General features: G+C 44.7%; 1 protein-coding gene across 3 annotated transcripts in view; it reads left to right on the forward strand.

Annotated features, from left to right (window-relative positions):
• The first annotated feature begins 4,337 nt into the window (after positions 1–4,337).
• The window catches only part of DVL1 (dishevelled segment polarity protein 1), a 67,138-nt gene continuing 47,440 nt past the window's right edge, over positions 4,338–24,035 (forward strand). For all 3 annotated transcript variants that reach the window (XM_015648204.3, XM_015648205.3, XM_015648206.3), the window contains exon 1: positions 4,338–4,661. In XM_015648204.3, the coding sequence (XP_015503690.1) occupies positions 4,492–4,661 (170 nt within the window). In that variant the 5' untranslated portion in view covers positions 4,338–4,491. The remainder of the gene's footprint in view (positions 4,662–24,035) is intronic.

A 24,035-nucleotide genomic window follows, 5' to 3' on the forward strand; every position in this document is an offset into this window, starting at 1 on the left:
AAATTCCTCTTTTCCTTGCAGGACTAACACCTTGTGAAGTTCCTGCTGCACATTCTGCTCCTGGGGGGGCTCTCCACCCCCTGAGCATTTCCCCAGCTGGCACAGCAGAGTTCTCCCAGGGACACTGATGGAAACAGCTCCTGCTGCAGCCTGGCTGGACACTGCAGGGACAAGGATTTGAAGGGTCAAGGCAAGATACGAAACTAAAAAGTGGCAAAAGAAGTGCGTTCAGCAAGCTAGGATTATTGACCAGCTTGTCCAGCTCTGGTGAAACTGTCACCTTCCCTCTTCCCTGGTGAAAATCCCACTGCCATTCCCCAGCACCTCTTCTCTGGGGTGAATCAGCACCCAAATAATCCTTGCTGGAGCTGCTGTGGGGTTTTACTGGTCTCTGCTGGCAGACTCTAGTCCAGGCCTTTTTTATTTTATTTTATTTTATTTTTTTTATTTTTATTTTTTTTATTTCTGAGGCATCTTTTCTTTTCTCTGTTAATGGACTTTCTAGGAGAGCTGGGAACAAGGAAAAGCTCATTTAGAATACCAGCAGACCAGTGAAACAAAATATTTTTATTGTCTTCCACTTGGCTGAAGTGAAGTCCAGTTTGTCCCAGTCTCTTTTCTGCCTCCCAGTCTGGGGAGTTTTACCAGGGGAGAGGAACTTGTAAGTCATCAACAGAACAAATTTCTGAGGGGAAGAAAAAACAGCAAGAGACAAGGAGGATAAAGACCCAAGTAAACATTTCTAAGCAAAAAACTCCAATTTCCTAAAGGTCTGTATGTGGCCTCAGCAGATTAGCTGCTCTGCAGACAATTCCTGTAGGGAATTTGTTCAAGTGTGACCTTTCCTTTTTTAAAAAAAGGGGCTGCAGCTGCTAAGGAGAGGTAGGAAAAGCAGAGGAAAGAAAAGAGATTGAGTCAGGATGAGGAGGAGCTGGGATCAATCCAAAGAATTTATCATTTATAGGGTCTGCATTCCATGGAAGTGTTTGAAAATCCACACGAGAGTTGTCCTCTGTCCTCTTTTCCCCTCCCTGTGGGGCAGTATCTCTCCTTAACGTGTATTTCTAACTTAAGTGGGGCTTGGAGGATGCAAATACTTCCTGTTATGTCTCATTTTCCTCAGATTTGTGTTTAGGTCCAGGGACAGCCCCGGGGAGCTTTGCAGAGGTTACTGCAAAGTCTTTTGCTTCCCTCTAGTGTTTAATGTCTCCATTTCCTTGTCAGTGACTGCCCAAGGTCCACTGCACAGAGGGAGTATGCAGTGAAAACGGGAAAACGGGACAAAAACCCCTTGCAGATCTTCCAGACCAGATCCAGAAGTTTAAACTGGCTTGGATTGGATCCTGCTCACATTCCCCAGCTGGGAGCCAGCTCACAGCCTCTCCATTTTAAGCTCTGGGTGGTTGCAGTGACATCTCTCTGCTTCTCTTTCTGTTCTGGGATCATTTCCATGTTTAGTTCATCTTCTGCATCAATGACAATCCTGACAACAATCCTCGAAGTGAAATTTTGTTCTTTTACAGATAAACCCTTGCAGGTGGGTAAAAACCACCTAGGAAACCTCTGGGTGGCTGTGAACAGAGAGCTTGGTTTCCCTTTTGTCCTATCTCTTCACACAAACATTGTGTGAAATATTGATGCAAAATTATTGCCCAAGAACGGAGGATTCAGTTGTTTTCCCATGGAGTATTAAGGGCACATGTTCCACCTGATGTTCAAGAATTGTTCTAGAGATTCTCCAGTAAAAACTCAGAAGTCCCTAAAACAAAAACATCATGGGGCAGTAGTTTAGGTCAGAAGCCTTTTACAAACTGCTGAGCACCCAGAGTGTGGCAAGCTGTCAGAATTCCCTGACACAAGCAACAAGCACTGCTATAATTCAAAGGACGGCTTTTTGAAAGGGTTTGCTCATTCCCTGTGTGGTAGCTGCTGTGTAAATGAAGAAAAGGGTGAGCAGCTTTTATGCCTCAGGACATTCTCTGCTCCCTGCAGGGCCCAGCAAGACCATTCCCTCTATCACAGACAGCACAGCACTATTAGCAAGAGATTTGGTGCCTTCTATTTATTTTTTTGCTGAAGTGTTAAGGCCTGAGCTCTGCAAGACATGAGGTATTAGCCCTGGTGGGCCAGGGGTGTATCCTGCATTCTGGTGTCCTCTCTTTAATTGGATTAGCTGCTGGTTTGACTGCAGCATAAAAGTTATCGCCTCTCTTCTGTGCTTTCTGGGGAGCTTTCTGTGAGTCACAGAGCCAGCCTGATCAGGTCTGCTCCGAGGTAATCATCTGACAATTATCCAGCTCCTTCTATTTCCAGCTGTCAGAAGTGGAAGCAGAGCTCATGGAGCAAGAACAGAGCTCTCAGCAGGTTCATTCTTTGGGTGGGCAAGTGAGGAACCCAGGAGGTTGTTATGCAGGAACTGAGGGGACCAGAGGGCTGGGTGTTAATGTTTTGCCCGAGTTTCATGCTGCAAAAACTCCAAAAAGCTCAGGATCTCAGATAATACTGCTCATGCCAGAGTTATGATCCCACCAAAGGGAACTTTCCCCTTCCTGCCTAGTGGAACTGATGGATTCATGGCGCACTTTCCATACCAGGAGTGCTCTGGGGTGCTTGCTGAGCCTGGTAGGACAGAAAGCTGAACTCATATTTTTATAGAAATCTCCATTATTCCGATAATTACAAAATTAAGAGTGAGAAACGCTTGACCATCTTGAAAAGAACCATATTTAAATGTAAGTAACTCTTGAAAATTACTCTTTGAAGTGCCCTAAATTGGTGATTCCTGATTCAAACCAGCACCAAATCAGTGGTTACATGATGAGGAGTAAGGCCATGCCTTGACCTTGCTGTTTGTCCTGTTTGATGATCACACATTTAGCAGGGATGAGTGGTAGGAATGTCAGCTGGATGTGATTTTGGAGTTACTTCACGGTACCAGCAATGGCAGGAGATAATTGATGATGTTTTTGTTTGTCACTATTGTTAAGCCTTGTTAAATTCTGGATTATCCAGCCCCAGCTCTGTGCAGAATTTGGGAGTGGTATCAGTTCAGGTGGTGCTGGTAGCAATGATTAAACTTTCAGAAAACTGAAAATAACATTCCCAGACTTTCTGGCAGCCTCTGACACAGTTGGGCCTCTGTTTGGTGCTGGTAGAAAAATCCTTGCAGTGCCACAGGTAATTCAGTCACTGTGATTTTTTTCCTTCAGATGCAACTGAGCATCCTGAGAAGTGAATGTGCCCTTGCCTCGCAAGGGTAAAAGAGAACATCGTTAGCTTGAGGTTTAACTAGAAAAGTTTTTTTTTTTAATAAGCAAAAAATTCTTTGAGACCTAAGGACACTGCTCTGAAATCTTCATTTTTTGGTTGTCATTTTCAGGGAATTTCTAAAAATAAAGGTGAATTCTTTCCAAATACATCATCTGCGTGGCAATCAAGGTTTTTTCTGTGGTCCCCACCTGTTTCCCATCTCCATTCCCACTCCCATCCCCTTCCCCATTTCCATTCCATTTCACGTCCTCATCCCCCTTCCCTTCTCCCATTCCTATCCCATTCTCCCATCCCCTTTCCTGTCCCCATTCCCCTCCCCTTCCCTGTCCCATCCCTGTTCCCTTCTCATTCCCTTTCCCATCTCCTTTCTTCATCCCATCCTCTTCATTTTCCTCATCCTTATTCTCATCATCTTCCCTTTCCCCATTCCCATTCTTATTCTCATCACCTTATCTCATCCCCTTTCCCACTCCCATTCCCTTTCCCTCCCCATCCCCAATCCCATTCCTTCCCTGACCCCTTTCCCATCTGCCTACCCTTTCCCTCCCCATGCCCATTCCCTTCCCTTATCCCCATCATCATCCTCTTTCCCATCCCATCCTCTCCCCTTTCCTCATGTCTATTCTTATTCCCGTCCCTTCCCATCCCATCCTCTTCCCTTTCTTCATCCCCATTCTTATTCCCATCGCCTTTCCCTTTCCCATTCTCTTCCCTTTCCTCATCCCTATCCCATTCCCATTCTTGTCCCCATCCCATCTTTTCCCCTTTCCCCATCCCCATTCTTAATCCCATCCCCTTTCCCATTCTCTGCCCTTTCCTCATCCCCTTCCCCTTCCCACCCATCCTCCCCGCCCCGCCATCCCCGCTGCCCGGGCCGTGCTGCCGCCGGGCCGGCAGGGGCGGTGTGCGGGCGCTGCGGGCGCGGAGCGGGGGCGCGGAGCGGGCGGAGGGCGCTGCCCGGGGCAGCCCCGCTCCCCTCAGGCCGGGCCCGGCGCGCCCGGCCCGGGCAGCGGCAGCAGCGGCGGCGGCGGCGCAGCGAGGCCGGCGGGGCGGCCGGAGGATGCGGGCGGGGCGGGCGCGCTGCCGTTCCCGGGTCGGGCAGCTAGAGAGCAGTGCAGGGAGCGCCAGCCCGAGCCGCGAGCTCCCTTCCTGTGGGCAAGGCCGACAGCGGAGCCGAGCGCCGGCCGAGGCCCGGGCCGGCCGCCCCCGCTCCGCTCGCCCATGGCGGAGACCAAGATCATCTACCACATCGACGAGGAGGAGACGCCGTACCTGGTGAAGCTGTCCGTGCCGCCGGAGAAAGTCACGCTGGCCGATTTCAAAAATGTCCTCAGCAACCGGCCCGTGCACAGCTACAAGTTCTTCTTCAAGTCCATGGACCAGGATTTCGGGTGAGCGGCCGCGCTCCGGGCGCATCCCCGGCCCTCGGTGCCGCGCGTCCGCCGCGGGCCGGGCAGGGCTCGCAGCATCCCCGGGGCACCTGCCGGGCTCGGCCGGGCCGGCCCCGCTCGGCACCGGCGGCGCCGCGAACATGGCGGGCGCGCCGGTCCGGCCCTGCCGCGGGCTCGGGGCTGCCGCGATTGCGCCCCGCGATGCCCCGGGATCCCCCCGCGGTCCTGGCTGGAGCCTCCCGGGCCCACCCGGAGCTGTCGCGGTGCCCTCGGGTCCAGCCGAGGCGGCGGGGACGGGCGGCCGCAGCTGTCACCGCGCCCGGGGAGGCCGCGAGAGCGCCCGGGCAGGGCGGGCGTGCCCGAGGGGGCCGCGGGGCTGGCCCGGGGCGAGGGCAGAGGTGCCGGGGCGAGGAGCGGGGGCTCCGCGGGCAGCGCTGGGACGGCGGCCGTCAGAGCTCGGGGGTCGGACGGGTGACGAGCGGTCCTGGTTGAACGGGTGTGAAATGGTCAGTGGTTAAATGAGGGACGAGTGGTCACTTGTCAAACGGGCGTGAAATGGTCAGCGGTGAAAGTGGTCGGTGATCGAACGGGTATGGAATGGTCAGAGGTCAAACGGGTGACAAGTGGTCAGAGGTCAAACGGTGCCAGGGGCTGTGCTCACATCGCAGCTGTCAAATCCTCGAGGTCAGACAGGTGTCAGACGGTCCCTGGTCAAACGGTGTGAAATGGTCAGTGGTCAAATGGTTATCAGATGTTGGTGGTCAAACGGGTGCAAACTGGTCGGTGGTCAAGCAAGCAGGTAACAGTGGTCATTGGTGAAACGGGTCCAGGGCCTGCGCTCAGATAGCGACTGTCAAATCCACTGGGGTCAAACAGATGTCAAACGGTCCAAGGTCAGATGGGAGTAAAATGGTCAGTGGTCAGACAGGTGTCAGGAGGTCAGGGCTCAAACGGGTGTCACACGGTCCCTGTGCCAACACTGACAAGCACCGGTCAAACGGCTCCAGGGACTGTGCTTGGCCAGCAGCTGTCAAACCCTTGGTGGCCACACGGCTGCCAGATGGTCAGTGGTCAAGCGGTCAGTGGCCAAATGTCTGCTTGCAAGGGCACACACACTGAACTGGGAGCACTGGAGGAGAGCAGGGCCAGACATTGAAATGACCTCTATGGTGACCAGAGGCAGCTCGGTGACCGGAGCCGGGGGATGTTTGACGTCGTTCTGCTCCCTGCACACCAGTGTGGCTTGCGTGCCACCGGGCTTAGCGACAGCCAGAATAAAATAAACCAATAAAAGTCCCTTTGACAGTTTGCCAGACAGTAACTTTCAAAATGTATTAATCCTTTTGTAGCAAATCACTTCTCTTTGTACTCACATCTGTCGCTGGCAAGGCAATTTTGCACAGCTAAATGCTTTGCCAGAGAAAAAAAAAAAGGGAGCAGGTTTGTGGGAAACTCGTGTGGACCTGACTCCAAAATAATGCTTTGGTTGAGGTGTAGGTTTTATGTTTGGTGAGATGGATAACCCCAAGCATCCTTGGACGTGTTGTGCAGCCTCTTTCTTATCCCTGAGACCCCGAAGCTTTTCATGCTGATTGTGTTTTTATCCCTGGTGGAATGTGGATATTGTTTGTTGACACGTATTTCTGATGTGGTGAATTGTTAGTGTTGGCTTGTAACCATAGGAGTGTTTGTGGATTGATTTCTTGTTTTTCTCAGTGTGCAAACATTTTGTGGGGGGAACAACTGTACAAAATGTTTGTTTTCGAAAGAAATATCTTTAAAATTGACTATTAGTAAATTTTCTTCCTTCACCCCCAGTGACAGGGACACATTGTTGTCTATGTAGAAATTCAACTTGTGTTTGTGGTTTGATTTCACTAAAGGAGGTTGGGATTGTTCAGGCAGCATCTGCATCATTCTCACTGCCACAGAAATTTAGGATTAGGAAATATAAACTGTGCTAAGGCGTCTTGAACCCACAGGGATGTTTTGGTCTTTGACCAGGAAACAGAGTTAGTAGGAAACCCTAGGGTGTATTTTCTTATTAGTCTGAAAGTTGGGGTGGAACTTGTCTGTTATTCTTGGAAATGGAGATGATGGAAGATGAAGGGATGCAAGGGTCAATACCTGGAAATTCTGTCTTTATTATTTAATCAGCAGCGTTCGGGTGACAGTCCATTGCCTTGAGACATCTCCGAGTGACTCTGAACGTGGGACTTCTGAGCTGTCAGTCAGATCTTTGTTTGCATTTATTTTGTATGTCTTAATCCTTTTGTGTTTGTGCCTCTCTGAATCCAAAATATTTGGGAAAATTAGAAGAAAATTCAGATAAATTTTGGCTGTCTTAGTGAGTGTTAATAGTAAATATGGTCTTTGTTTTCATCATCTTGTCTGCAAACTGACTTTGTAGAATCATGGAATATCATGAGCTGGAAGGGATTATGCAGTCCAACTCCTAGCCCTGCCCAGACACCCCAAAATCCCACCCTGTGCATCCCTGGGAAAAGTGTCCAACCCCTCCTGGAGCTCTTGGGGCTGTGCCCTTTCCTTGGGGAGCCTGGGAACAGCCCTAGAACCCTCTGGGGGAAGAACCTTTCCCTAAAATCCATTCCAACTCCCCTGGCACAGCTCCATCCTTTTAATTGTTGCAAACAGGCAATTCTAGCTGCCGTTGCCACAAACCATAACAGAACTGTGTCTCTTTAATTTCTCCCTTATGTGCCTGAAAATCTCCTCCAGAGCAGCTCTTCCCTGCATGTTCTGAAGTGGCACTTGGGCTGGAGCTGCAGGGACATTTTGGGTGTCCCTGTGGCATCCTGGTGTCATTCCCCGTTGTGCCAAGCTGGGATTTGGCTCGGTCACTTGGCAGGGCAGTCCCTAAATCCCTAAAATTTTCACTGTGAAATGTGAAAAGCACTCCTTGTGTTAGGAAAAGCAAATGTTTTCCTGGAGGATTGGAGCCTCCTTGGGAAGCTGGGGATCGGGAACTGACTCCTTGCAATTCTGCACATGCTGTTGTAATTAAGGCACGGCCTTTCCTGGATCCTGAAATAATGGAATAAATAATGTGCTCAGAACCACTGGATGTGCTGAATGGTTTCCAACTGTGAAAGATGCAGTGGCTGAGGGTTGGGATGGAGCTGGGTGATGGATGTGGCATGGAATTAAAGCCCTGTGTTCTGAGTACCTTTTCGCCTTGGAAGGTGTGGGAGTGTCACATTCCCTTCTCAGCTTTGCTTACAGTTTAATTTACTGCTCTGCCACTTTCCCCTGTGCCACTTCACTCCCTAACTCATGAATGGGATTGCCCTGCTTTTACTCTGCTTTTCCTGCTGGCTCCACCTGTAGACCTGATGCTCGTTTTAAGATGCAGGATGTCCAACTGTGCCCTGAGATTAATACTCAACCCTTGGAGCTGATATTTTTATTCTGGTTGGTGGGAGACCAAGCAGGGACATTAGAGGATCAGCCTCATTAATGTGACAGCATCCACCAGCAGTGAAATTTAAGAGAGGTGATGTTTGAGGTATGTTTTTGTAGACAAGGAGCTGTGTCATCAGCTGATTTAATTAATTCCAGCTACTGATTTTTTCCTCAGGGCAAAGTTCAGAGGTCACTTCCTATCACTGACATTGTTGATTCTCAGGTTACAGCCCCACATATCCCTGCAGGAACACTGAATTCTGTTAATTCTTTGATGATTTAAAAAATGACAGCTAATGAATACATCTAAAAATAAAGCTGTAGCTTGTGATGCCTGGGCTCTCATGACTGAAATGCTGACAGCTGTGTGGGATCCAAATTATTCATAATGAATCTGTGTGACAGATCCTACAAGAGGAATTTGTATCTGTCTGCTTTTAAATATTTGGTATTTCCAGAGCTTTGCTTGTAAAACACTATCAGTAACTTCCAGAAGCACAAAATGATGGATGTGGAGGATCCAGGCACTCCTGTGTGTTTCATTTTCTACACAATAACTTGGTTTGGGACTTTGCAGTTCCAGTGTAGGATGTAATGCTGTGGTAGGGGAGTTTCAGTGAAGAACTGAACCATCCTAAAGATGTGATCTGTCCACAATTGGATAAATATTCCTTCTGTGCATTGTTGTGGTTTCTCTGCTCCGTTCCCTGTGAGTGGGGCAGAAAGAGTCCATGGAATAGCAGAGTGTGTCTGTTCTGCCACCCTTTGGGTGAGGTTCAAATCCTCATTCTTTCCATTGTGTGAACTAAGACTCCTTTGATTATTCTTCTTCAGGGAGTACTCTGAGGAGTGGCTTTTTAAGCATTCCTTTGGTATCAGCAGAAGAGCTTCGTTTCAAACTGCACTTTGAGGTGCAGCTAAAAATTGATTTTCTTGGTTGAAAACTGGCAAGAAAATGGGATTTAAACAGTAGGAATCCAGTTTGGGGTTGGGATTGTGAGCTGAATGGGGTAATTTTTAATAGGAGAGGGACATGGGAAGCATTTTATGCTTTTTCTTGTGGAGGTAATGCAGCATCCCCGTTTTCACCCTTGCCCTTAGAGGAGTTAGGATCAGGAGTCCAACTGACAGATGTCTTGCTGTGCTATAATTTCATAATTAGGAAAGCTTTTAGAGACAAGAGCTTTTTAAAAATACACAGAATAATTTCAGGGGGAGAAATGAAAGTAGGAGTTGCTTATTTATCCTCGAGGCTGAAAGTTCAGAGGGACTGTTTGGAAGAGTTTGTAGTGACAGGAGAAAAGGGAATGGCTTCAGGCTGACAAAAGGGCAGGGTTAGATGAGATTTTAGGGATTTTCTTCCCTGGGAGGGTGGGGAGGTCCTGGTACAGATATCCCAAAAAGGTCTATGGTTGTCCCATCCCTGGAAGTGTCCAAGGCCAGGTTGGAGTACTCTGGGATAGTGGAAGGTGTCCCTGCCCTTGGCAGGAGGTGCGACTGGATGAGCTTTAAGATCCCTTCCAACCCAAACCACTCTGGGATCTGCTGATAATTAAAGTGCCTTTTAGACACTGGGCATAAAGGTTGGAAACCTCAGTAGATTTGGGTGCTACCTCCACAGAATTCCATGGTCACTGAATGAAATCTGTTGTAAAAATTCAGCAAGCAGAGGAATGTCAGACAAAAACCTGGAAGTTTTGTTTTTCCTGTTCTCTGTGTTCAGGAGCCACAGAGTTCTAGACTCTGAACAAGGAAAGTTCTTTTGGGCTGAGTTCTGTGCTTGGAAAGCTCTTTCCAGGCTTATTTAGGGATATACAGCAGACTGGTCAAAAGGATTCTGCCTTTTTGGTGGGCTCTGCTGTGTTCTGGAGTAGTGAGGCCACAGTTTCGGGTTGGGTTTTTTTGGGGGTAGTTATTGCAACACGGATTTTAATGAGGTATTTTTGCTGGTGTTTTTAAGGAGACCCTCTCAAGACTAAAGAGCCACATGACAGGATGCCTCCCTCCATCCTTGTTTGAAAACTGAGCAAGCAGGTGACAGAGGCTGATATAGGTCAGTTACAGGTAGGAGTTTGTCTTTTTTGAAACAGAATAAAATAAATCAAACAAAACAAATCAAACAAAACAAAAGCAAGTGGTTCTTATTTGCTGTAGAAAACACAGAGCTGGCAGAGCAATGTGCAGAGTGGGGGGCATGTGCTAAAAATACCAGTTTAGGAAAATGATCTTTGCAGCTTTGTCACAGGGATTGATGCCCACAGAGGGAGCCTGGATGGATCAGAACCAGGGGATGTTGAGGCAACTGCAAGGATCAAAGCTCTGGCATGAATTTTCAGCTGTGCCAATGGAAAGTTTCAGAAATGCTGCTTTAGGGAGAACCAAGTGTAGGATGGATGCGAGGGCCTGTGGAGCAGCCAGGGAATTCCAGGTGATGTCCAGAGCTGAAGGATGGGCAGGTAGTTTTGCCTGGGACCTTTTTTGGGGTTTTGGGAATCCAAAACTTGGAACCTTGGGCACTGAAATAGGAGCAAGGTTTTTGACAAAGCAGCCATGGAGAATTTCCTCCTGTGCTTGTTTTCCTTGTCTCCTCCTCATTTTGTCTCTTTTACCCTCAATCGAGGGGAGCAGGGTGTTTTATTTAAGAGAGTGAGGAAGCAGTTCCACGAGGGCAGAACTAATAAAAACAGCTTTTCTGAAGATTTATGTTCTCTTAGTGTTTACCTTCTGTATTTTCCCTGTTCTCTCATCACTGAGAAAAATACAGTTCATTTGGACACAGGTTGCGGCTTCAGCTGCTCATTCAGCTTCACAATTTACCATACAGACCTTTGCAAATGCCCATTTACTGAAAATATAAACGCACATTTATGGAGAATATCTTTTGGTCGGCAGCAGATGGAGCAACAAGTGGGTTTCTTGTAAAAGTTTTTTTTTTTTTTCCCCCCCCTCCTTTTTTGGCCAAGTTTGCCTGGCTGGAGGCGAATGAAGGATTGTGTAAGAGCCCAAGTGGCTCCAGGTCAGGCTGGGACAGCTGCTCCTGGGGTGTAAACAGGCAGGGCTGGCCAGGGGATGAATGTCAGGCATGGCACAGTCCAGGGCTGACATCCACAGCCCTTCTCCCCTGCTCTGCCAGCCCTGACACCACTTGGGGCTCATCCAACACCTGGTGAAGTCACTGAGGGGCTTCTTTTTTCCCAAAACACATTGAATTTTGAGCCATTTTCCAGCTGAGCTGTTCTGTCACATGAGCATTGTGTGGCTTGCAGTGAGTGCAGTGGGAGGAGAAAGCTTTTTGACAAAAAAAGGTGTTTTTTTTTTCTCAAAACCCCACAGATGGTTGAGTAAATTTAGTTGTGAAGATGTTTAATTTTTACTAGTTCTTTGAGACAGTTCCTAAGCCTGAGTCTGGCGGCTCTGGCTGTGCAGTTCAGTGGCTTTTCCAGCTTTTATTCTACACTCTTGCTCAGCTTGGAAAAGACACTTAAAATCATGGGGTCCAACTTTTAACCAGTGCTGTCAAATCTATCTCTGAACTGTGTCCCAAAGTGACCTTGAGTCCCCAGCTTGATTCAATCAAACAAATCTGGAATAACAGCCTGAAAATTTGGATTATTAAGAGCAAGCCCTGAGTACCTGGATCATCAGCAGCTCTTTAGAGGGAAGGAGAATTCAGGCTCCAAGGGAGAGTTTAATACCTGCAGAAAGTTGAGGAACTATTACTGGTGGGAAAAAAAACCTGGTCTTTTATGGATGGTGGTGTTGTTGAAGCTCTGAATTGAGACTTGGAAATACAAAAGAAATTGCATTTAGGCTTGGATTTTGCAAAATGGGCACCGTGGCTGAATTGAGGTCTGTGCCTGCTCCTAACAGGCTTTATTTCTCCTTTCTTTTCCCCATTTTCTTGCTGAAGTATATAAACTTTCTGGACACTCACACTACTTCTGTTTATACAACATCCAGCACTGTGGTACTTTTCTGCTTGCTGGAATCAGAAAGCACCATTGTAATCCAAATAATAAAAGCTCAAAAACCCCAGAGCTCAGACTTTGGAGCCACACCAGGCTGACACGTATTTTACCAAGCTGATTCTGATACCTGTCTGCAGTACAAGCCACTGCTTATTTTAATGTCCCAGCTGTAATGTAATCTAAATATTTAAAATTACTCTTTTTTTTTTTTTTTTCCTGCTGGAACCTGAGCCTTGCTCTGCTCTGAGGGTGGAGTGTGTTACATTTATTAAAAGCTAACGCTGTGAAAACAAGCTCAGGGGATCCATCAGGTTTGGTTTGCTTCCTGTGCCTGCTGATCTGCAGTGGGACAAGTTAGAAAAACAAGTTTACTTCTGTTCATTTAGTGAGCACCTCCTCAGAGTGGATGCAGGGTTTTGTTTTTCTTCTATTTTTTATTTTTTCTTTCCCAGTGCTCAGGTAGATTTGTTTGGGTTTAAGAATCCCCACACAGCTCCTGGAAATATTAAGCATTCAAGTTCAGCAATTTATCTATAGGCTGGCTGTATCTCTAATTAAAATTTGCCTGTGAAGGAGGTTGAATTAAGTAGGATTTATTTAATAATAATTTTTGAAGGATTATCTCCATCCCAGCCTGCCGTGGGAGGGCGAACAGGGAAGCAGGACAAGATCCAGATGCACCAGGAGATGCACATGTGGGGGGCTTTGAAAGCCACCCTAAGTAGCTACAGACCAGATTAAAACATTGAATTAAGGAGTTAATTTACATACAGTAATAAAGCCTGTGCAGATTTCCATGGTGTAACTGAGATGAGTGGCAGCAGACTCCCTTCACTTGGGTCCTGCTTACCTCTGAGCATGAGGCTGTTTTCAAAACAAATGTTTCAAAATTGAATTTTGATTTTAATTAATTTTTATTTACATTTTATATTAATTAATTAAATTTAAACTGTTTTCAAAATTAAATGGCATTTTAGAGCCATTTAAATGCAGCCTGGGAGGTGCTGCCATGGCTTGTGCAGCGTGGCCAGTTCTCACTCTAGTTAGAACTATTCATTCTATCTATTTATTTCAGCTGCTTTGTCCCGGTGTCAGGTGGTGGTTGGGCAACACACAGAGGAAAAATCTTCTATTCCTCTGGTCTCTATCTCCTTCAGGAGTCATAGCATGGTTCAGTTTGGATGTTTTGATAATTAAAGGTACCTCCTTTCTCTATTCTCCCCACAATGAGGATCCTGGATGTTTGACTGAAATGTTCTGCTTGATATGATCAACAGCAGATTTCCCTGCCTTAATCTTTATGTGAAATTCTGTGATTTCCTGAAATTCTGGCTCATTCTCACTCTCTTTTCTGTGTTCCTGCCATGTTTTCCTTCCAAAGATCACTGTAATCCAGTATTTTAAAGCCACTAAACCCTACCCCCTCTCCTTAGCAGGTATCTCTCAGGTGCCTCCCTCCTGTGCCTCACCTTATGGGAGGGGAAATTAATTAATTAAGAACCAGCTGATTGTGCCAATTAGTGATGCTGACTCAAAACACATCTACACATGTATTATGTAATATACATAAAACCCACTCTTTACAGCTTATTATTGCAGTTTATTCAGAGGTTTATGCTGAGATTTCTGGGTTTTATTTGGAAAAAAATCAGAGAGGAAGTAAAGGGCAATATCTAGGAGAGTTTAATTCCTGTTTTTCCTGTGGAAATAGGAACGGTTTGGTATTTCTAGGTGATTTGACCATCTATGTTGGGAGTCCTGGAGGTAAAATCAGCCTTTGTCCATCAGATCAGCCAGAGGGAAGTGAGTTGGGACGGTCGCTGGTATTTTGACACCTGGGCTGAGCAAAGCAGTGCTGGGCACTCCTGAAAACCCAAAAACCCCTGGAGAAGGAGGCTCAGAACAGGGGCAGTGCCCTGAGACACTTAATTTATCCTTTTTTCCTTGGAATCCAGTGTTGCCTTTGTGCCCACGGGATTCTGTTGTGCCAGGGGAGTTTGAGGCAGGCTGAATAAAGGAGATCAGGGCAATGGCCTTTCTGAATGGACACAGATTAATATAAATTTCTCCTACACTTATTTTTTAAAAACTCTGCTCATGGTTACTCTCCATTTACCCCCTTCTTTGCATGAGGATTAATTAATTATTTAATTAATTAACTATTTTCCCCTAATTTACCAAAACTTCTGCATTGTATTGAACAGAAATTCCTGCTGCAGTTTAATTCCTTAATATCCAGGATTGCATCTTGTTCCTGGCTGGGTTATTTAGAGAAAAACCAGGTGCCTCATTTTTTGCTGAATGTCTATTTTATATGCTCTAATTATGCTATTATGTGGTGATAATTAAGAGTTCTGCAAGGGCTGTGTGTGTGAGCTGCAAATGAATCCTTTCTGCTAAGCTGGAGTAATGTCAGAGCATCCTGGCCTTCGTCAGGCAGCATTTTGAAACCCTTCTTTTTTTATAAAAAGAAGTAAATTCTAAAAAAAAAGACAAATTCAGTTTAAGTGTAGCTGTTTCTTAAGAATTTGGCAAAATACACAACCCCAGTTCCAAAGAATTGTTTGCAGACAAGATCCACTGAAGAGTTCAGTTAGGAAAATTAAGCTGAGGAATGAAACATTCCTGACTAATATAGGTTTTTACTGTTTGTTTAATCTCTGCTTGCTTTTATTCACTTGGTTGGGGTGCTGGAGCTGGGCAGATGATTAAACTCATCTGTTTTTCTTGTCTCAGCAATTGTTTTTTCATCATCATTTAGGGCAGGTCTGACTGTAATTCCAGTGAAGTTAGAAGAAAACCACTCCTGAAAAATCTCATCATTCTCAGTTTTGCCTCTCCAAGAGTTCAAATTGGTTTTTTTTTTCCCCTTATTTTTCTCCAGTGGAAAGATTTATCAGTAAATATAGACAATGTTGCTTTAAAATTACTCTGCATTGTTACTTTAACTCATAAATCTGCTACTGCAGCTGGAAACCTAATTTGAATTAAATCAAAATGTCTGTTTAAGGGGATGTTGCTGACAGGGAAATCATGAAAATTGTAATTACATATTCCAATGCCATGACACAGATTTCTCCAAGGCTAGTTTGGAACATGCTGACACATCCTACATGTACCAACTATATTAGATGTAGTCCCTCAATAGCCATTTAAAGTATTTTGGGAGATATTTTTTCTCCCTGTGGTTTTAATCAGCCTAAAAATCAAAATTTTAGGGCAAATTCATAGAGACATTTTTGAGGAAGCAGCATCTGATGACAGTAACATCTCATTTTTATTTCCCCCTCTGAGTTCATGGCAGCTCCTACTGTTTCCTGACCCTCTTTTGCTTTGAGAGAACACAACAATGAAAATTCCTGTCCTTACACACCCTCCCAAAACTGGCAGGGAGATGAGTCTCTTCTGCAGGCAAAAATGAAAAGGTCACGCCTGTCCAGAAAACCTGCAAACCTCAGAGCTGCACCCGTCCAGCTCCTGAGAAGATCCTTTTAAATCCTGATTTTTTTTCAAATTCAAACCTGATGGTGACCTTGAGTTGGAAAGCACCCCCTGGACTGAAACCCAGCTGTTTGGGGCTGGGCAGCTGTTGTTTTAGCAGGAATACAGTGGTTTTTTAAAGTGCACAAGCCATTTTCTAGTTGTGCCTACAGAGAAGAAAAGGATATTTATAACCATCTTTATTTTTGTAGGATGTTTTGGTCTGATTGTTTTAGCCTCTACATGTGTGAGAACTTAATTTAGTGAAAATACCCCTCATTTGTGCTGAAAAATACAGAATTTCCAGGATTTTACCCTTCAAGGTGCTTTGTCATCTTGGGGTGCTTTTTGCAGGGTATTCAATATTCAGGAATCTGCTCGTTTTGCTGCTGCTGCTTCATCTGGTGGTTCTTTTTAGAAATAATAGAAATATTTGTGGGTTTTGGAGCCACAGTAGGAGATGGGAGCAGAGGCTGCTCCTAAAGCCCCATTGCTGTAGTGTCCAAGTTTGTGGAGCAGGTGGAATTTGGTGATACACGAAGTTTTTAAGTCCTAATTTGGTTAATGTAATCCAATTCTTGAATGCTTTTTATTTATCCTAAATCTCAGAAGCAAATCCATCCAAATATTGTTCGTGTGCTTACACAGGTGTTCACATTTTGCTCTCAGTTCCCAAAGGGTCTCAAACGCTTCAATAATTAATAATGAATTCTGATTATTCTGACCAATGTATTCTTTCAGATTTTGTAGGATACCAACAATCTCTTTTGTGAATATGACAGTTTGAGATGCCCCAAGCTGTAAGACCCCAGAATTTGGGTATAAATATGTGTAATCTATAAATTACACCAGATTTAGAGGCTTTTTGCAATAAGAAAATGCTTGGGGAGAAGAGATGGAATATGGAGAATTTCTGTTTTTCAGGGAAGGATCTCCTTTAGCCTTCAGCTCTTCCAGCATCAAGAGAGGAGATTTCCATCTCCATCCTATTTATGCATGGCAAGCTTTGATATCCAGGCTCTGCTTTTTCCCATCTTTCCACTCCTCGATTTTAGCAAAAAGAAAACGGGAATTACCCTGCCACTGGAATGCCATTTTCCAGAGTAATTAGTGGTTTAATGAGTGTGTTGAGGTGAATTTTGCTGGTTTGGGGGTCCCAGTTCTCAGAGGAGGCTGCTGGAGGCTTGTCCTGCAATTCCTGCAGCAGAGTTTAATCAGTTCAGACAAGCTGCTGAGCAAGTGCAGACGAATTCTCAGGGCTCAGGGAAGGAACGACCTAAATAATTGTCCTGTGATTCTGTTGTGGCTTATTTCCATGTGGAATGGGAGTAACTGAGAGAATAACCATCATTTTTTGGTTATTTCAGTGGCCTTGGGAAGATAAAACATAAAAATCATGTGGAAGGATATTCAAAATATCTCCAGTATAGGATAGAGTGTCCTGTAAAGGCTCTTTAGCAATTTGGGAGGAGCAGGCCTAAAAGGACCCTCCAGATTTTGATTTATTTATATATTTTAAACCTGCCTGTGGATTTCTGAGTTCTGAGGTGTGGAAACATTTGGAAACTCCTTCATAGGTGTGCAAATAGTGTTTGTTTACACCTGTCTTATTGTGGGGAACTGGGACAAGAGCTTGTGTTTTCACAACTCTGTGCTGTTCAAACCAAGAATTCATCACACAGAGTTGGAGAGGAACAAAAAGACTTGAAAATTGTCTCAAAATATGAGTCTTTTAACTTAAATCTTACCTGAAACCAGCAATATGGAAATGACTTGGCTCTGCTTTCCCTCTGGAATGTGAAGAAGGATTCTGATTTGGGATTTGAGTTCAATGTGGTTTGGGTTTCAATTTTCCCTCTTCCAGCTACTCTGAATTTGATCTTGATTAAGTGATTTAATCCCTGAGATTACAATTTGAGTTAAATTTGTGATTATCCTGATTTAAGTCCAGGAGTTGTGCCCTTGGAGGAGTTTGTGAACATGTTAATTTTAAATGTCTGCTGCCATTGCTTTTTGGCAGAAATTCTCTTTACTGATCAACATAATGATCCATTTCTACTCATTTTCCATGGGTTTTACTATTGTGGTTGAATATTTAAAATCACATAAATAAAATAATTTGCCAGCACAGAAAGAACCAGTTAAAAACCCACGTATTTGTAAGACTTCTCGGGGCTGTTTTAAAAATACATTTATTTCCAGTTGTCATTTATGACCTGTTTTATTACGGGCCCAAATTAAAAAAAAGGTACAATGAAAGGAATGAAACTAAAATCAATGGAACAAAACTAAAATAAATGGAATAAAATTATTTGAAACCAGAGCCTTGCCTGATGCAGAGATGAGGAGGGAGAATAGATAAATAAAAATATGCAAAGAAGTGCCTGACCTAAACAGCAGCAAGTGATGGCAGGGTGCAGAAAACATGAATATTCAATATATGCTGTTTGTACCCAGAGGTGCTGGTTGGATGGTGAATTCCAGGGAGAGGTTGGATTTCTGATATCATGTGGGGATTCTTAGTCACTGCAGAGTTGAGCAAGTGCAGGACACGCTCAACGAGTTCCTGATTCCAGATTGCAGAAATCCTCCCTGGCTCCAGTGGTGCTGGCAGCTAATCCTGGCAGGGTACAGGATGTGCCTTCCCAGGGCTGGGAGGATTTGGAGGAAAGGTAAATTCAGACCTGGCCCTGCCACCTGTGCAGCTGCAGCCTTGGAAAGAGCTTTTTGGTGATGGATGGTTTCAAAACGGCTCAGGTGTGTCCTGAGAGAAGAGAAATTGTAATTCTCCAGTCAAGTTTTCAGTGCAGACTGAATTTATGTGTTGTTTGAGGTCTCTGGCTGGTAAAAATCACCTGGAGGGAATGTGGAAGTGCTATGCTATCAGCTGGCAGCATCTGAAGCAGACCAATCAAATAGTTAATATTAAAAACTCTGCCTTTCTGCCTTTCAAATTGTCACAGCAGGGGTTGCATTTCATGGTTGACATTAGCCAGGCTGTTCCAGCTCCTGCTTCTTTCACGTCCTGCTTTTCATCCCTCCTCCCTCCTTAACGTTTTTTTTATGCATCTAATATTCAGTGTGGCTAATAAGCAAATTTGTCATCTGCTTATTTTTGTCTTTGCTAGCCCTCCCCCAGCCCTCCCTTCTGCTCAGTCCAAATTACCAGTAAGCCAGGGAATTGCAGATAATGCTCCTGTGAATTATCCTTTGCTGCAGGGCAGCTTTGCAGTCCCTGTGCCAAGCTGACTTCACTTGTGTGACTAACAAAAAAAAATAACTGGAAATTTGGGATGTTGGAGGGTACAAACTGAGGTTTAAGAGGCATCTCCTTGACGGGGAATTTTGTGGGGACATCTTTGCTGTGCTGCTGATGGCACTTGCTCTTCAAGCTGGTAAAAAAAAAATGTCAGAAAAAAATACAACAGGTTTGCTCAGTGGTTTGCTCATGGTTGATAAGCTCCTAGTAACAAAACGGTCCTTACTCTGGAGAATGCAACATTGAACCTAAATAAAATGAAAACAACATAAAGACAGAAAAAAAAATTGGAGGGGTTTGGGTTTTTTTGTTGAATGAGAAGATGGCAGAACAGCAAATAATGGGTTTAAAAGTAAAATTCGGTGAAAAGAAAAAAGTTTGATCCCCACCCCCTTGCGCATTTGGTCTGCAAACACCTTTCTTTTCCTGAAATAAAAGTGAAAGTAATAGAAAATGAGTGAGTAGAAGTTAAAAATCACTCTCTGTGCCCACGGCCTATGATCTGCTGGACAGAAGAACAAATTCGTGACATAATTCTTTAGCCAAGCCTGGCAAACTGACTAAAGGTTGCTTCCAGTGATTGTTCCTGGGTGGGATTGGTTTTGACAACCTTGAGTCTGTCATTCCAATAAAATGTGTTGTTTCAGATTAAGCAAAAATAAGACTCTTCTTCTTCTTTATAGTCCTAGAAACTTTGGAGTTTTATTGTTCCCTTCTCCCTTTCTCCCCAGGGCTTCTTGCAGTGCTGATTTGTCCCTGGCTCCCAAACTGAGGAGAAGCTTTAGGAGATGTCAGTTAATAAGCGGGGCACTGGGAACTCTCAGAGCAGCCTGAATATCATCATTAGAGCTCTCTGGGTTTTGATTCCTTTGCAGTAATGTCATCCAAATCAGGAAATGGATTTATAACTGTGCACAAGTGGGATGTTCTTGTCAGCTTTCCTGACTGTATGGACCCTCTAAGGTTAAGTGATGGTGGAACAGCACTAAATGGTGTCAACTCTTGGGAAACCTGCCTCTTGAAAACTGCATTTGCTTAAAAATTCATTTAAAGTAGTCCTAGAATTAGCTTGACTTTTCCTGGCAGATTTCTCACACTCACATGTTCCTGTTTTTTAAGATATTTTCATTTTATGTGCAACAGCCAAGTGAAATAAATAAAACCAATATAAATGAGCACATCTGGCAGCTCATGGAGTCCTTAGGCATCCTTTTCTCTAAGGATATCAGGTATAGACATTTAAATGCAAAACAAAGTGCTCTTGGAAATACATTATTCCTCTCAAAATGTGATATACTCTCCCAAGTGTTCAGGCATAAGGCCAGATGTCAGATGCTATAGCAAAGGGTGAGGCAGGATACAAAATCTGAACTTTTATTAAACCTGAGTTTTCTTAGGAACAGATTTCCTTTGAAAAACAGTGGTTCAGGGCATGGTCAGGAGGTGATACCTGCATTAGAAAATTCAGAGATACTGAAGTTGTCCTAAACTCTTCAAGATGCTGTGGGACAGAGTTGCTTGATGGGTGTTTGTGATTTCCCCACCTGACTCTTTAAAGGGATTTTTGGTGGCTTATTGGATTCTGGCTTTAAACAGCAAGACCTTTGCCTGAGGCTGAGGCACTCAGGATGTTTTTGGGCTAATTTCAACAACTGCTCTGTGTTTTATTCCCATCCCCACCACCCCCCTACCCTCCTCCTCATCCCTGCTGTCTCCTTTTAGTAGCTTCTGTTGCTCTCCCTTAGGCTCCAGGGATCAGTAATTAAGAAATCAGCCCCTGGATAACCACTGGGAAGTGGTCCTGGTAAAGCTGCTGGTTTAGCCCAGCCTCTGTTAGAAAATGAGTAAAGACAGAAACAGAGCTGTACTAAAGAATGGTCAGATTACAAAGCCACTGGGATTGGAGCTCTCCTTATCTGGCTGTGCCAAGGAGCAGGATAAATGTCTCAATGAACTCAGAATTAGGGAGTGACAAAGTGGGAGTTTCACTCCTGAGAGGTGCTATTGGTGTCCTCCTGCAAAAAAGTAGGATTTAGGAAGCTGTGGGGGATTAAGGAGTGGATTGGCTGAGTTGGAGCTGTTCAGATGCTCTGCCCTGTGTTTGGAAGAAAGAGCAGCAAGAAAATCAAACTTCAGGGTTTGCCTGTTTCCAGTGTTAGCTCAGCTTGAGTCAATGCAGAACCTGACTCCTGAAAAACTGCTCTGATTCCTAAAAAACTGCTCTGAGTCTGAACTTTAGCTTTTCAGATTTTGGTGCTTGTCAGCACAATGAGTTTGGGGTCTTCTCATTATTTTGATGTGGCAAATGGCTTTTGCTTCTCTGATGGGATTTGGGAGAAATGTTTTGCAGCCCTCCTGTGTGTCCCAGGCTGAGTGTGACACAGAGATACACACAGAAATCCATCCTGGAACACAGAAATATAGCCCTGTATTGCAACTCTAATGACTCCACTAATAGGGAAATTTTATAATTTCTTCTCAATTTCAAGCTCAGCCTTCTCGGGGTGAATGTGTTCATTAAAAATAAGAGATGGGCCCTGTGCTTTCCCACTTTCTTTCACATTAATACACTGGAAATTTGAAGGCCAAAGTTCTGGTGGATTCTGTATTTCAAGTTACAAAAAGCAGGTTTACAAAAATTTATGAGAGCACAGGGCATGAGGGAATGGATTCAGAGTGACAGAGGGCAGGATTAGATGGGATTTTTCGGATGTTATTTTTTTTCCCTGGGAGGGTGGGTGGGGAGCCCTGGGAATGGATTTCCCAGAGAAGCCTCATCCCTAGAAGTGTCCAAGGGCAGGTTTGAGCACCCTGGGACAGTGGAAGGTGTCCCTGCCCATGGCAGGGAACTGGATGAGTTTTCAAGTCCCTTCCAACCCAAACCCTTCTGGGATTCCATGAAAAACACTCATTTAGAAGTCAAATGCAGTTGAGCTGGTGCAGGTTTGGAATGAAATTTTGCTCTTCCTTTGCATATGGAAAAGGTTCAGTTCTGTGATGCACAAAATCCCAGCCCCTTTTATCTGAGCTGTTTCTCTCAGGTTGCTGAAATGACTTTTAAAAGAGTGGGAGGTAGGAAACTGAACAGGCAGAGCTGGGCAGGTGAAGATTTCCATGGGGCCCCTCCCAGAACGAGCTCCCTGTGTATTTTTCCAGCTCCTGAATGATGTTTCCATGAGGAATATTTGGAGGAGCACCATTTCTTGGTACATTCATGGCAGTTTTTGAAAGTCTTAGCTGAATTATTTGGGCTGTTCAACCTATACATTTTTTATTTCCCTGCAATGACTTTAAGACCTATTGGCAAATATGTCTTGTTGGATGAGGAATAATGAGTTGGTGGGAAAAGCTTGTGATCCACTTAGAATACAGAATTCCTGTGTCCTGCTAGATCATCTTGTAAGGATGCACTGAACAAGAATAGCTTGGACAAATGATAAAGAACTCAAAGATCTGTGTCAGGTACCCAAGTGAGTCCCTGAGCACTGCAGTTTTCTTTGTGTTCAGAGTTCTTCAGGAGCACAGTAATAAATGAAGTAAGATCTCTGCCTTGCCCTTACCAGTTCTACACTGAAGGGGCCATTCCTGAAATGAGGGAGGTTGGTTTGTCCATATTTATATGGACACTGTAATCCATCAGCCCTGCCATCTGTGCTATAACTGCTGTTTTTCTAAGTGAAATAGTAGCTACTGTTTGAAAATGTGTTGTAGTTTAGCTTGGAATAGCAAATCCATGTCTAAACATGAACGTGGGGCTGAGGGATTGCATTTATTATCAAGGACTTTTGAATTTCTCTGTTGGAAAACTTTTCCCATGGTGAAAACACAGATTTTTTTGCTCTGTGTGGTGCAAATCTGTAAAGAGAGACCACAATCCCATAAGGGACACAGATCCAAAGACTACCTGTTCCTGAATTTATATCTGACTTGGGATTTTGTGACAAGCTGGGAATCTCTCTTTTAATGCCTAAACAAACTTGTAGGTCCAGTTATACTTTGAAGTTGCAGTGTGGGTGGAATTTATTACCTGGTCTGAAGGCAAGAGGTCTGAACCCAGTTTTTCATGATGCAAGGAGTGTCCTGCAGTTGTGCTGTGCCAGGGAGGGTTGGAGGGCTCTGTCTGTGCCTGGAGCTGGTGTTCCTTGTGGAAGAACAAACTTCCAAGGGGCAGACACCACAACCTTGCCTTGTGATCTGCATTCTAGAGGGCTTTAGCCACGAAAACTGCCCTGGCCATGTGTGGAACAGCTGGAACCCAAAATGGGTTCCTGTTCTGACCCTCCTGGGCTGCCTTTGAGGCTCACTGGAAATTCTGGGAATTCTGGGTTGCGCTTCCTAAGCTTGTACAAAGAACTAAGCAGGGAAAGGGAATATGGATCCAACCAAGGGTGGTTGGATCTCCTTTAGCCTTCAGCTCTTCCAGCATCAAGAGAGAAGATTTCTCTGTCCATCATATTTATGCATGGAAAGCTTTGATATCCAGGCTCTGCATTGATTTTAGCAGAAAGCAAATTTGGGTTGCCCTGCCACTGGAATGCCATTTTCTAGAGTAATCAGTGAAGCACCAACTCTGGTTTAATGAGTGCGTTGAGGTGAGCTTTGCTTGTTTGGGGTCCCAGTTTTCCCCACAAAATAATTTCAGGGTGTTCAGTGTAATTCTGGGTGGGCTTGGGAGGTACCAGAGGTGTTTGACTCCACCTCTGTGCTCGTGTTTCGTGCAGGGCTGAGGCAGCAGGCACTGTCACATTCCCTGCCCCACACACCTGCCTTGTCATGGGCTTCTGGAAGGAACCTTGTGAAACTAAACTGAATCATTTTCACCATACCAGTGACCATAATTATGCCATTTAATTAATTTATGTCTAGACAAATAACCCAGAGGGGAAAGAGAGAGATTATCTCTAAGAAGTGTTGGAGGTTCCTGCATGGGGACCACACTAAAGAAATTTATGAACAGCTTCTTTTCTCTCCCAAGTATCTGGAGCACTGGTGGATAATGTGGGTGTTCCTGGTGTAGCTGGACTGGCACTCATCTCGTAATTACTTTAAATTGTACATAATAATTCCGTAAATAATATTTCTTTGAGGAATTGATGAACACTTGTGGCTGTTTTTTGACCCAGCTTTATTATTCTAATGAGGTGCTCTCAAGAGAGCACAAAAGGAGCCTTTAACAGAGGAGTAAGAACTGATTCTTATCCTGCCTGATCTCAAGTGTGTTTAACATTTTTTGGTTTGTGTTGT

The sequence above is a fragment of the Parus major genome, chromosome 21 (genome assembly GCF_001522545.3).
Source record: "Parus major isolate Abel chromosome 21, Parus_major1.1, whole genome shotgun sequence".
NCBI classification, from domain to species: domain Eukaryota; kingdom Metazoa; phylum Chordata; class Aves; order Passeriformes; family Paridae; genus Parus; species Parus major.